The sequence below is a fragment of the Siniperca chuatsi genome, linkage group LG10 (genome assembly GCF_020085105.1).
Source record: "Siniperca chuatsi isolate FFG_IHB_CAS linkage group LG10, ASM2008510v1, whole genome shotgun sequence".
Lineage (NCBI taxonomy): Eukaryota > Metazoa > Chordata > Actinopteri > Centrarchiformes > Sinipercidae > Siniperca > Siniperca chuatsi.
Window position 1 is genome coordinate 12,379,838 of NC_058051.1, and position 11,981 is coordinate 12,391,818.

General features: G+C 38.7%; 1 protein-coding gene across 5 annotated transcripts in view; it reads left to right on the forward strand.

Annotated features, from left to right (window-relative positions):
• acot7 (acyl-CoA thioesterase 7) overlaps positions 1-11,722 on the forward strand; it is a 61,321-nt gene extending 49,599 nt beyond the window's left edge. For all 5 annotated transcript variants that reach the window (XM_044210504.1, XM_044210502.1, XM_044210500.1 and 2 more), the window contains one exon: positions 11,288-11,722. In XM_044210504.1, coding sequence (XP_044066439.1) covers positions 11,288-11,386 — 99 coding nt within the window. In that variant the 3' untranslated portion in view covers positions 11,387-11,722. The remainder of the gene's footprint in view (positions 1-11,287) is intronic.
• The last annotated feature ends 259 nt before the right edge of the window (positions 11,723-11,981 follow it).

Here is an 11,981-nt window from a genome sequence, read left to right on the forward strand (position 1 = left end):
ATTTAAAACCTTGGTTTCTTAGTCTCTCAGTTTTAAAAGGCCATGGACTTTCATCATGTCTTTCTGCTGAGGCATTACCTTTAAAGTCTGTACACCCTTTTCAGTTTTGTTTAGGATGAGTGCTGATAAGGATTCAATTGGAAACTTGTCCTTGAGCAACTCACTGAATAAAAATAAATGATGAAATATAAAATGTACTTTACAGAGCAGGCGTGATCTTGACTATTCTGTATTTAAAAAGAAATGACAAAAAAAAGTTTTGCAGGCTATCAAAAATAAGTTACATATAAAAAGATTAGATAACTGCTTTATATTAAACTCAACTGCTGTAAATATAATTAATTACTTCCAACATTGAATAAATGTTATTCTCTAGTTAGTTTGCAGTGAAACTCTGTGCAAATACAAGTGGTAGATTTTTCATCACATCCCAATTTAATGTTATCTCTTCTCTTCTTATTCAGAAATGTTGATCCTCTGTTTCTCTGCCCTTTGCCTTGATAGTAACATTCCTTCAGTCAGTGACACCTGTGACTTTTGGAAAGCTCACAGCATGAGACACTGTCCCTCATTTGGCAATCCTGCGCATCAGTGTCTTTTCTGTGCATTAAATTCTTTGCTATGTCTGCATATTATCATTAAGCACTGCGGGCTAAATGCTAATATCTCTACAGCATCCCTGGACATCTATGTCTGACTGACTCAGCACTTGCTGTCAGGATGTAAACTGTGCATATTTACCTGCAGACTGGAGAGAGATGCCTGCTGTTTAGTCTGGCTCGGCGGTACACGATGATCCAGACCCTGTTTATATGCAATAACAGTACACACAGGCCATCTGTTTAAGTCAGCACATTTAAATTATTTCCTGCCATTCAAACACCCTGATAGTCTCTGTGCTGATCGCTTTAAAACACATCCAACTTATGTGAGATGAAGTTAGGTAGTCAGCAGTATCTAGACAATAGAGGAGCCATTAAAAATACATTCAAAGCACTAAGTAAAGGATTTACAAGTAGTGGATTGCAATTAGTTTTAACATTAACATTTATTTAACTTTAATGATAAAGACTATTGCTCCATATTTTGTGACTTAACAATTCATATTCTATTTGATGTCTCTGGACATTTCTTGTTTGGCTGAATGGTTTCTGTTATTTTTTGGAAACAGGATGCCTTGCACAGCATGGTATGAACCAGTTTCTTGATACATTTGGTAATGATAGGCATTGAATTTGTTTTTTTAGTCAAGCGAAGTCCATAGCAATGGCTGAGTGGGCAGCTTCAGTGAAATTTGACAGACCAACAGCAGGTCATTATTCTCTCAAGTGCACACTTGTACAAAATTCAGAGAGTTTGCACCTGAGCTAATCATTAAACTTTAAGTATGTGCAGAGCACTGAGTAAGCCATGAAAATGCATTAAGAGTGAAGACCAAGCAGCAATATTTTAAGTAACAGAAGTCAAGCACAAAGCTGTTTTATGGGTTAACCTGCTTCTATCCTCTTACCTTAACTAAGATAATGAACCAAAGCATGTAGAAAATGATAATGTATGTATTCTAAAAAATTGCTGTCTAACTCACCTTAAGATCTTAAAAGAAAAGTGATGCATAACACAATGTCCTGCCGTGTTTCAAGTAACACAAGCGTCTAATAAGAAATTTACAGGATGAAAGCCAAGTTTGGCAGTGTGGATGACAGTGAAGCATGGAAAAGGGTTGTTATAGGTGTGTTGTTATGCCACCAAGTGCTGCAGTGACCCCTCTTACCTTAACCATTCACACACACTTAAAGGTGCAGGCCTTTAACGCCATGACATGTCTATTTGAAAACAGACTTCTCTGCTTCTGCCAGACAGAAATGTGCATTGAATGTGCGTCTCCACTGGTCGGCCTTTTCAAAAGCACCCGTCAGTCTCCCAATTTCCATTTCACAAAACCCCGCGTTTGGTTCGTCCATTGTTTGCCTCCCTCCATGCATTCATTACCTGGTTTTCCATCTCGCACAAGCTACTTGTGGCTTTTGTTTTAATAGCAGGGAATTGCAGCGATGATTAGAGTCATTGTAATTTCTCTGTTCACCTCAATTTTTTGGAAAAGAGAGGCTAAAAAAAGTGGTGATTTTAATAATTCATCCTCCACACTATAAATGGAACTCTAAATGGAGCCTGGGCTGCCAGAGCTGTGATGTAGCATGTCAGATAAACAAGGGCAGGAACAGAGAAATTTGTGTGTGCATATGTTAGAGAGAAAATGTTGGCCAGAGATACAATATAGACAGACTTTATGTGTTTGTGTGTGAAAGAGTGGGCTTTGCGTTTGGATGTGCACGTGCCCGAACAGATCACTGAGCACAAATGCGTGTGTGTTTATTTATGTGAGCGAGAGAAAGAGGACGAGGTTCAATCAGGGCTAATTCTGGCTTTATAACTCTTTACTGAGGGCTTAAATGCAGGATGAGATTGACCCCAAACAAGGGGGTGCCCATCCAAACTCTATTGACACCAGTAAACCTATTCATAAATGTCAGTCCCTTGGTGTATAAAAGAGAGGCGTCACATGCAGGAAATACGGTTTAACACTTCACTCCAATTAACACCTGTATTTCCCATAACAGTGGAGATGGGACTGTGAGGGATGGAAATGCAACGATGACATTAATTAGCCTAGTATGCCAGATAATACAGAGTTGAACAAAGCGTGACAAACATTTGGCCTTCCCGTCCTTCCATTTTAATTTTCCTTGGGGCCACTATCACCATCTATTATTCTAAATTGTCCCATTAACTTGCATTTATGTGCTTGTTGTTATAACTGTTGTTTTTGTTCCACATTGGAAAAGTTGAAAAGACAAACAATGAAAGCAACCCAAAATAAATTGTAATTGGTTGTAGGCATGAGTGACCAATAAACTATAGCAATGCTGACATTTTCTGAATAAACCTTGTAAGGATAATCAGCTCTGTCGATTTGCTTCCGTTTAAGTATATTAAATGCTGTTCTATACTGTTTTTGAGACAACAAAGTTCCCCCAAAAATCATCCTCCAGAGAACAAAATGCTTTCCTACTCTGTGTTAACATGACAACATGGCTGGTTACACAAAATGTTTCACACATCAAGATTTAAGTAGAAAATCTTTACCTATCAAACAGCCATTTATTTAACGCACCAATGTTTTTGTTACATGTATGTATGAGAAGAACACTGGTTTTATTTTCTGTAATGTACCTGTATATTAAAGACTGAATTTAGCTTTCCATATATAGTATGTTAGTGCTTTTGATACTTTATTTTTTTAAAACCTTCTCTTGTCTTTTTAAAGAAATAGAAATCCATATTCGCACCTTGCCGAGAGATTGATACCACTCTGGTATCTGTACGCTAAATATGAAGCTCCAACCAGGCTCTGTCTAAAGGTAACACAATCCGTTTACCAGCACCTAGCAGTGTAAAAACGACAAGTTGTGGTTTTAAAGAAGGTTATGTGTGAGACTATTTCAAGGCTCCAGGAAATTACTGCATTACTGTACAGACACGAGAGTGCATTAATCTCCTCAACTAACTCTTGGCAAGAAAAGAAAATAAGCATATTTACTTACGCAGTGCTGAACTATTCCTACAGATCATCTTATCTTGTATGATTTTCTAAAAATAAATCTGCCTTCATGTCCTCCTTGCTCCCCCTTTTCCTTACCCAAAAAATCCCATCCCTCTCATCTTCATCTGGTTGTACTGAAAACCTTCATGTCTTATTATAAAACAAACAAACCTCTTTTTCTACTATTTCTTCCAGGTGTTTATTCTTTGCCTGGTTATGATTCTAGTAAGGAGGGTTGTCTACATGTACCTCAGTGCACTGTGACTTTGAAACCATAATATTGATCACTTGTAGTGTTGAAAATCACAAACATTAACTCAATATAAGGCACTTTGGAGAACAAGATCTGCTGTAAATGGTTAAAATGTATTTCAATAACACCTAATTCCACTCCTTCACAGCTGTCTTTACCAAATCTCTCTCTTCATTCACCAACTTTATGCAAGCCCAGATGTAGACTCATTTTCTCAGTCTTTGCTCACGGTGTTCTATAGTTTGCCATTTCTCCCAGATATGCAGCACAGTCTGATGGTTCATTTGTACAAAGCTCACATGAACCAAACAGCTAAAACCAGAGCTGAAAACCAGCATTCATTACATGCACTCTGAACAGTACCTTCTGACAAAATGTCATGAAAGGATTAAATGATGTGTTGTGGACACAAATTATGTGGAGATTACGTTCCTCCTCTGCTTTGTTTCTCTGGTCATGTGTTCTCCTCAAAATCCTTTTACACTGAAACAAAATCACTCACACAATGACACATACTGTATTTGCACTGTAAGACACTGCTGTTATTTTCAAAATATTTCAAAGGACCAGGCAAGTCTCCTCCTCTTCTTTAAAGTATGTATATTGTCACTGATTATCTTATTTTTTTCCACTGAATCCTGCTCAATTTAAACATAAAAACACCCCCTTGTCAAACCTTCACTAATGAAATTTTCATGACAGATTTTGCTCCAGATGTGTTCTATAAATAGCCTGATCGAAAGGACAGCTTCTGCTATTTTTGACTGGCGGTGCTTTCCCCCCCATTCTCTTACCCTTGCTTTCTCTTGAGTGAGCCCGCTGCATTTACTATTTTTAGATTTTCCTGTTACCTCGGCAGGGGGTTAGGGACTGTGTGTGTATGTGTGTGTGTATGTGGGGGGTTGTAGATGGGCTGCCACTAACGTTAGACTGTGGATAATGCTGAAGTGGGGAAAGAGGACATCATGAGCAGAAGGGAGGATATTGGGGGGGGATGCCTCGCCTCTCTGCAACAGTACCCTTGAAAAGTACTGAAATAATATATGTGCACGCTGGGCCAGCGTAGAAATAATCGAAAATGCCTGGAAGCACCTTACCATACTAGCGTATGTCTTTCTGTATTTCTGATGATTTTAATGGGGTAGCAGTTGCCTCAAGGTTAAAAAAACTGGCTCATTACCAGAAGGTCAGCACTTTGCATCCTCAGCTAGTGGCCAGTGCATACTAAATAACAGCTGGTGGTGGAAGGCTGTGGTTGTACTGTGGTTACACTGGACAGAGCCCAGATGTGGATTTGTGTTAGGGTATGAATGAAAAGATGGTTGTTGCTCAAAACTGTGTGCACATTCAGCAATCCTTCTGCAGAGCCATAAAGGTTAAAATAAGTGAGTAAACAGTTAATAAGTGAATTCATTTCTGGTACAGTAGGTTTGATCCTTGTTACATCTTGTTTTCTCTTTATTCATGTCCCTTCTTGTTAATTGTTTTATCATATCCTGCCTTCTGTTTCCTTCATCTCACACTCCTTCTACTTCCTAACCCCCTCGCTTTCTGTTCCACCCTTCCATCACTCTTTTACCTTCTTTTCTTCATATCTCCCTTCTTCCTTCTCCTCTATCTCCTGCCCTCCCTTCCTTCCTCCTCGCTGGCAGAGACTCAGCTGGCCTCTCTTGACATGAAAACAAGCCCAGTTGTCATGGCAACCTCCTGTAGTCCACATGAAGTGATGCACATTTATTTTTAGATGCCTCCCATTCAAGACAATCATTAACGGGTTAACGGGTACACTCGTGCCAGAGTTGCAGATATTTCTGACTCTGTGGTAATCCAAGGCACGACACCGAGAACATACTGACATTTGTTCTCATTGCGCCTCAGTCCATGAATCTGTAAAGGATAGCTAATTATGAATTATTAGGAGTTTTTCATTATACCTTATTCACAAATATGCATAGAAGCCTATAATTTTCTATATTCATAGCCAAAACTAAATTACAGCCAGTTCTCAGTCCATTTTGTGAAGACACACAACATAGCATAATCCATTTCTGAGAGTGTCAAAAATACACATTCATAGAGTAAACACTGTGTCCATTTTTAATTTCCTACAAATTGAAACTTGCTTGAGCAAGGTGATGTAGTTCAGTGACTATCTTGTTTTGTTTGTTGCCCGATATTGCAGTTGAAAGCCTCATTTGAAAAATCCAGTGCTGTGCTTTCATTTACTGCTTTGCATTCATGAGATAGGCTACAAATCCACAACAGACCAATACACAAATGATGATGAAATGATGACTACCTATTGTAGCTGTATACATCATGTTGTCACTTATGCAACACTGCTGTTGCTGAAACTGTGATGAAGATTATTGAATAATTTGGGATAATTGCATAACAGGCTGGACTACAGACATAAAAAACTGACAGTATAAAATATTAACCACGACTGAACTGATGGATCCATGGACAGAGGTCCTTTCAGCATTCAGAAAAAGCCAGCGTAGAGTATTTGAAAGGATTTGCTTTATGTCTACAAATGAAACACCTTTCAGCATTGTCTAAAATGTCACCCTTTGTGTATGAGTGTACCCCCCCCCCCCCTCTCTCTCTCACTCATGCCAGTCCAGATGGCTATTAATTTTCTTCAGCCAGTTGCTTACAGCTTAGTGCTACTTTTGAGGCATTTGGCTGTGCCACTGATGCCTCGTGCCCACTCTAATAACAGCTTGTGCCAACACAAAGGAACCCCTGGCATTTTGCTGGCATTGTCCGAGGAGTCCCTTTTACAAGCCTTGTCCCTTTTCCAAGTTTACACCATTTGGTTTGTCACACTCGATTCAACTGTTCACCTAATGGACGACCAGCTTGCCAGGTGAAACAGCTGATTTTCTTGGCCGTTTGATCTGATCAGCCAAAGCACTGAGGTCTGACTTTGTCTAGTGGATGACATTCAAATTGATAATTTCATGTATTCCAGTACAATCTTTTGCAGACGACCATTTATTATTATTATTTTTTTCGTATTGTAACAAATGTGTTTTTTATTAGCCACGCTAGTAGCATGGGTCTAGGAACAGAAATGTAGGTCTGACGGTTCACTATGGTCCAGACAAAAATATCTCAACAACTTGTACAGACATTCAGGGTTCCTATATAATGTATGCTAATTACTTCAATGATCCCCTAACTTTTCACATTTGTGGTTTTCAGTGAAATGTCTCATCAGCTATTGAATGTATATACAGTCTCTCAGAGCCTCCAACATGGCTATAAACTCTAGTCTTGTTCAAAGAGGAGCCATTGTGTTTTACTCAACGTGGAACACGAGTCATTCTTGCCATGTATGAACTGTTACACATACATTCACTTTGGTTGCAAAGAAATACTGTACATGCACAATGTTTATTTTATTAATGGTCATTTAAAGATGAACATGCACTGTGAAACACAAGAAACTCTGCTTAGTGTCATTATCATATGATAACCGCATCTTTCATTTTAATTTATTATCTACTACTGCATCCTATGCATGGATTAACTGATTGTAAATGGTAATTACAATACAAAATACTGTAAAAACATTAATACAATAATCTATGCCATATGGGTTTTAAGTTGAACTTTAAGAGAAGGTTGCAAAGGGACTAACGAAACCAGTCTTTACAAATCAGAAAACAAGTCCTTCAAACTGCCCTCATGCTACAGTATGCCTCATGTATGGTTTATGAACCAAAACATGGCATCTGTTGCCTTGAGATAGGGTAATTTTTACAAGTTAAGGCAGAGTGCAGAATTTTCTTGTTGCCTAAAATTTTAAAAAAGGTTGACCCAATGAGGGACTACACCGTCTAAATTTTAAAAGCAATGGGATTGGAGACATTCAAATTGAAGACACTATAAAAACAAGCATGACTGCTTTTTGTGAGGTTGATAGGTTCTGCATCAGAGAGTCACCAGTAGTAGTTGATGATCCTGCATAATCATAGTTATTAGACTGGAGCCACTGTGGGAATACCAATTACATGGGGACACCAAAAGGACATTTTGAGCCTAGCATTGAATTGTTTCACTGAGTTATGCAAATGTAATCCACATGAGCGTAAACATATTGATGCACACGTGCATCCTAGCAGGAATGCACACAAAGTATAAGACTGACAAATATTGTGCACACGTAGACATACACATGGACAAAAAAGTACAAACACCAGTATTGAAGCTTTGTGGATGTGATAGCGCTGATGTTGTGGTCCACTTAGCACATGATCTGCTACTATTACTTTAAAAGAGTAAAGATGCCATTTAAAAACCTGCAATATCAACAATAATTAAAAAAAAAACATTTACTTTGTAGTTTGCTTAAACCAGCATTTAGAAGTTGTAGAGGCAGGTTGAATCACCTTATGATGCAAGTCAAATCAGTTGGTGAGTATTTCTTCTTTTCAGACTGGATAAAGCTGTTTTCCGCTGATAACCTGAAGGATGGTTTCTTGGAATAAAAAAATATCTGGAACATTTGGGTCTTTCGTTAGTTTTGTTTGGCCAAGTGAGATAAGACTGATATAATTTTAACACCTGGAAATATTTAGTTGGAAATTGGTTCATTAGGAGTGAAAATGCATTTTGAGCCAATCACAAGAAACACCAAAACCAATGAGTTTAGGAGAACTTGAACATAAAAGTTTATATTATAACAAACTACTAACTCCAGTATATCAATAGCCAGTGCTTACATGAACCTGTCTGTCACCCAGTCAGTCTCACATTTTCTCCTGCCAGAATCATCTATTTCCTTTGCCATAAACTTTAGAGGGCCATATGTCATATTGTTATTAACAGTCATTCTTCATTAGCAGTAGTCAGGTGTACAGTTCATTTTAATTGCCGTGTTCATTAAACAATCTCAAGCTGTAGCTTAGTGTGGTTTTAAAATTGTAATTAAATAAAGGTCCTCAGGGGCCTGAGAGAAAGAGAGGAATATGAGAGGTTGTGGTTGTGTGTGCACACTCTTGATGCATTGATTTGCATCTCTGACTTTTTCTTCTGCAGTCCTTCTGAACTATTTTTGGGCTTATAATGAAATCATTTCACCAGTGTTTTGTGTTCTATGATGGATGTCTTTGGTACATGCAGTAGCTGTGATAGGATGATTCATAAACCTCTGTTTTTTGTCAGGGTCCCAAATCACCTTGTTGGGACTTATTGTTAATAATACTTTAATGACCAGCTGCATCTACATTTTGCTGGTTGAAGTCCAGTTTGAAATGTTAACTAATAGCCCAATCTTCCTGTCTAATTACTACTTTGCATGAATGGATAAAGGCAGTGAATTAGAGTCAGACAACTCAAAAGATATTCTAATAATTGAGGCCTTGTTCCTTCCAACATGGCCACAGGTGACCATTCAAAAGAATGCACAGAATTGCACAAAGAAAGCAAGCTTTCTGCGCTGTGAAGTGATGAAGTAGGAGAAGCATATTACTGTCTCACTGTGACTTGTTACAATATATAGCACTCACTTAAATACGTTATGTTAGTATATTTGTCACATATGAACAGAGAGCAACACTTTTGTATGTAGAAACTGCTGCCCCCAACAACAAAGGTAAAAACTGATATTCCTCTTAGTATGTGAAATGCCTCTACAGGTATTACACTATTTGTTAGTCCATTTCATATCCATGAATTTGCTGTGCAACGTAACACAGTCAGTTTGCAACTTTTACACACTAGAACAAGAATCCACAGTTGTGTACATTTTTACGGATTTGGAACAAGGAAATTCACTTTTTGAAAAATAGATTATCTGAGCAGCATTTTCTGCATTTATGTAAATGATTGAAAATACTGGAACTGTGGTAAAACTTTTTCTCGCTCTCTTTTTTTTTTTGAAAGTCAATGAACTGGAATTATCCATTACTTTCAGTTGAGTGGCAAAAGAAAAATTGACTGAGCAGTATGTTGACTGTTATATAACCAGCATACAACAAACACACCAATACTACAGCTGTATGCTCCTGAACCTGTTCTACAGATCAGATCTTCCCACCGATGCTGTGTTTGTAGCTCACTGTCACTATTTAAATATTCTCATCACATCTGAGTCGTGACCCCTGGGCTTGTCCCTGGCATGATGTTTTGTCATATCTGTTATCACCCTGCTCTCTCCATAAAGTTAAGGCGCCATCTGTCAGCTTTGCACCCAGAGTGCTGCTGAGTGGCAGGTGCTCATGAATCTGCCAACGACCTGGAATGTGCATAGCAAATAGCCTCCATCTGAACATGTCAATAATACTAGTATTCACTTGTACAGTATATTTTACATACAGAAACACAAACATGCCCACATACAACACAATGCCCTGTTCCCTTAGAACAGTGTGTAGATGAGGGAGTGGGAAAGCAGTCAGCACCATAAAAGTAAGTGCTGACACTGGTGGTGGTATTGTTGTTTAAGTCACAGGGTTGCCAGGCAGTCTAATTAAACTGTGGAGGCTAGCAAGTGCTTCCTCCCACGAATCAGCAGCCGAACTGAGCTAAGTGAAGGAGAAAGAGAAGATTTGTTATTCACAGGCTTCAAAGTGCTGCCCAGAATAAAAACAGAAATGAAAAAGTGATTCATAGCAGCAATATATTTTGTATATGGTATGCTAAAACGAATTGAGAATACGCCTGTTATGAAAGTAGATGATGGTGCTACAGTACAGTACAATGGTACAGCTGAAAACATTAGGATTCATTCAGCTGGGGGCCTATGGATATCCACATCCATTTTCACGGCAATCTGCCATGAGTTACCTTGTCATGGACCAAAATATTGGTTTAAAGAAGGTTTGACTTGTTGGTGGTATTAGTCACTAAAAATCATAGGAAGGATCTTCTAGGTAACTTAACTATAATATTCACCTGAAATTTCATGCAATCTTGTTAAGTAGTCTTGATAATGTGATATCTTATGACCAAAGAACTGGACTCATGGACAGACTGGCTGACTCACATTGCAATCCTTAGGCCTTGCTGTCGGCGATGCAGAAATACAAAATTTGCTGTAGACGACACATACAGTCACCAAGCTCTCTGTGTTGTCTAATATGTTGTTGAAATGCCTTGAAAAGCATTCAGTTTAAGGAATATCAAATGTGTCAATGTCCTGCAAATGTCTTGCAAATCACCTCATGTGCTTTAATTCATTTTAATTTGCATTCTACTGCATACTTTGTATGCATATAAAGCAGAGCCTCTCTAAGTTTCAATCATTCATTCTGTATTTCATCAAGAAGATGAATGGCAATTACAATAGCACAGAATGGCAAATTAGATCAGAGCTTCATGCCCACGGTTAATATAATAACAGCAGGAGAAACATTCCAGTGCACCATATGTGTGAATGATGAATGGAATCTGAAAACAAATCTTTTGTCTTTTTTCTTCAGATCGATGGAGAGGAGGAGCAAAGGCGTTTCGAGGAGGGCAAAGCACGTTACCTCCAGAATAAAGCAAAGAGACTCGCAGATAAGGAGCGCCAGCAGTGACGCCGCTGCTCACCAGAATGAAACGCCTGCAGCAACAGTATATCAACCCCACACAACACATACAGTATAAAGGGAATACAAACCCTCTCTCCTGTTCTGTAATTGTAGCCTCCTGTTAAACCTAAACCTGTGATTAATTTTTCCTGTGCTGCACACCAAAGTGTCCACATATAGCTGTATATGTATGTAAAAGTAAGAGTACATATTTTATTTTGGGGAGATTTTTATTGATGTATGAAGACTTCATGATCTGTGTCAGTGCAAAGTGATAGTCTGAACACAAGGAAAATGATGAATAAGTGAGTGAATAATAATGAATAAAAGATCCAAGTGTGAGTCTGGGGCTCTCGACTCGTGTCCTTGCTAGTTTGATGATGATGATGTCATTGTCTTGGGCATGCCTTGGCAGAGAGGGCACATGCTATCTATCTTTTCAGCACTGTGTCTTTCACAGAGAAATCAGGGGAGCTCGGGGGCTTTGACTCAACTCGCATCCCTCCTACGCCTGCCCTTCCTCCTCCCTTCCTCTCTGCTCTCCTTCTCCTCTGCCTGTCTGTCACACTCTGACTCCAGCGTTCACTCTGCCTTACCGTGC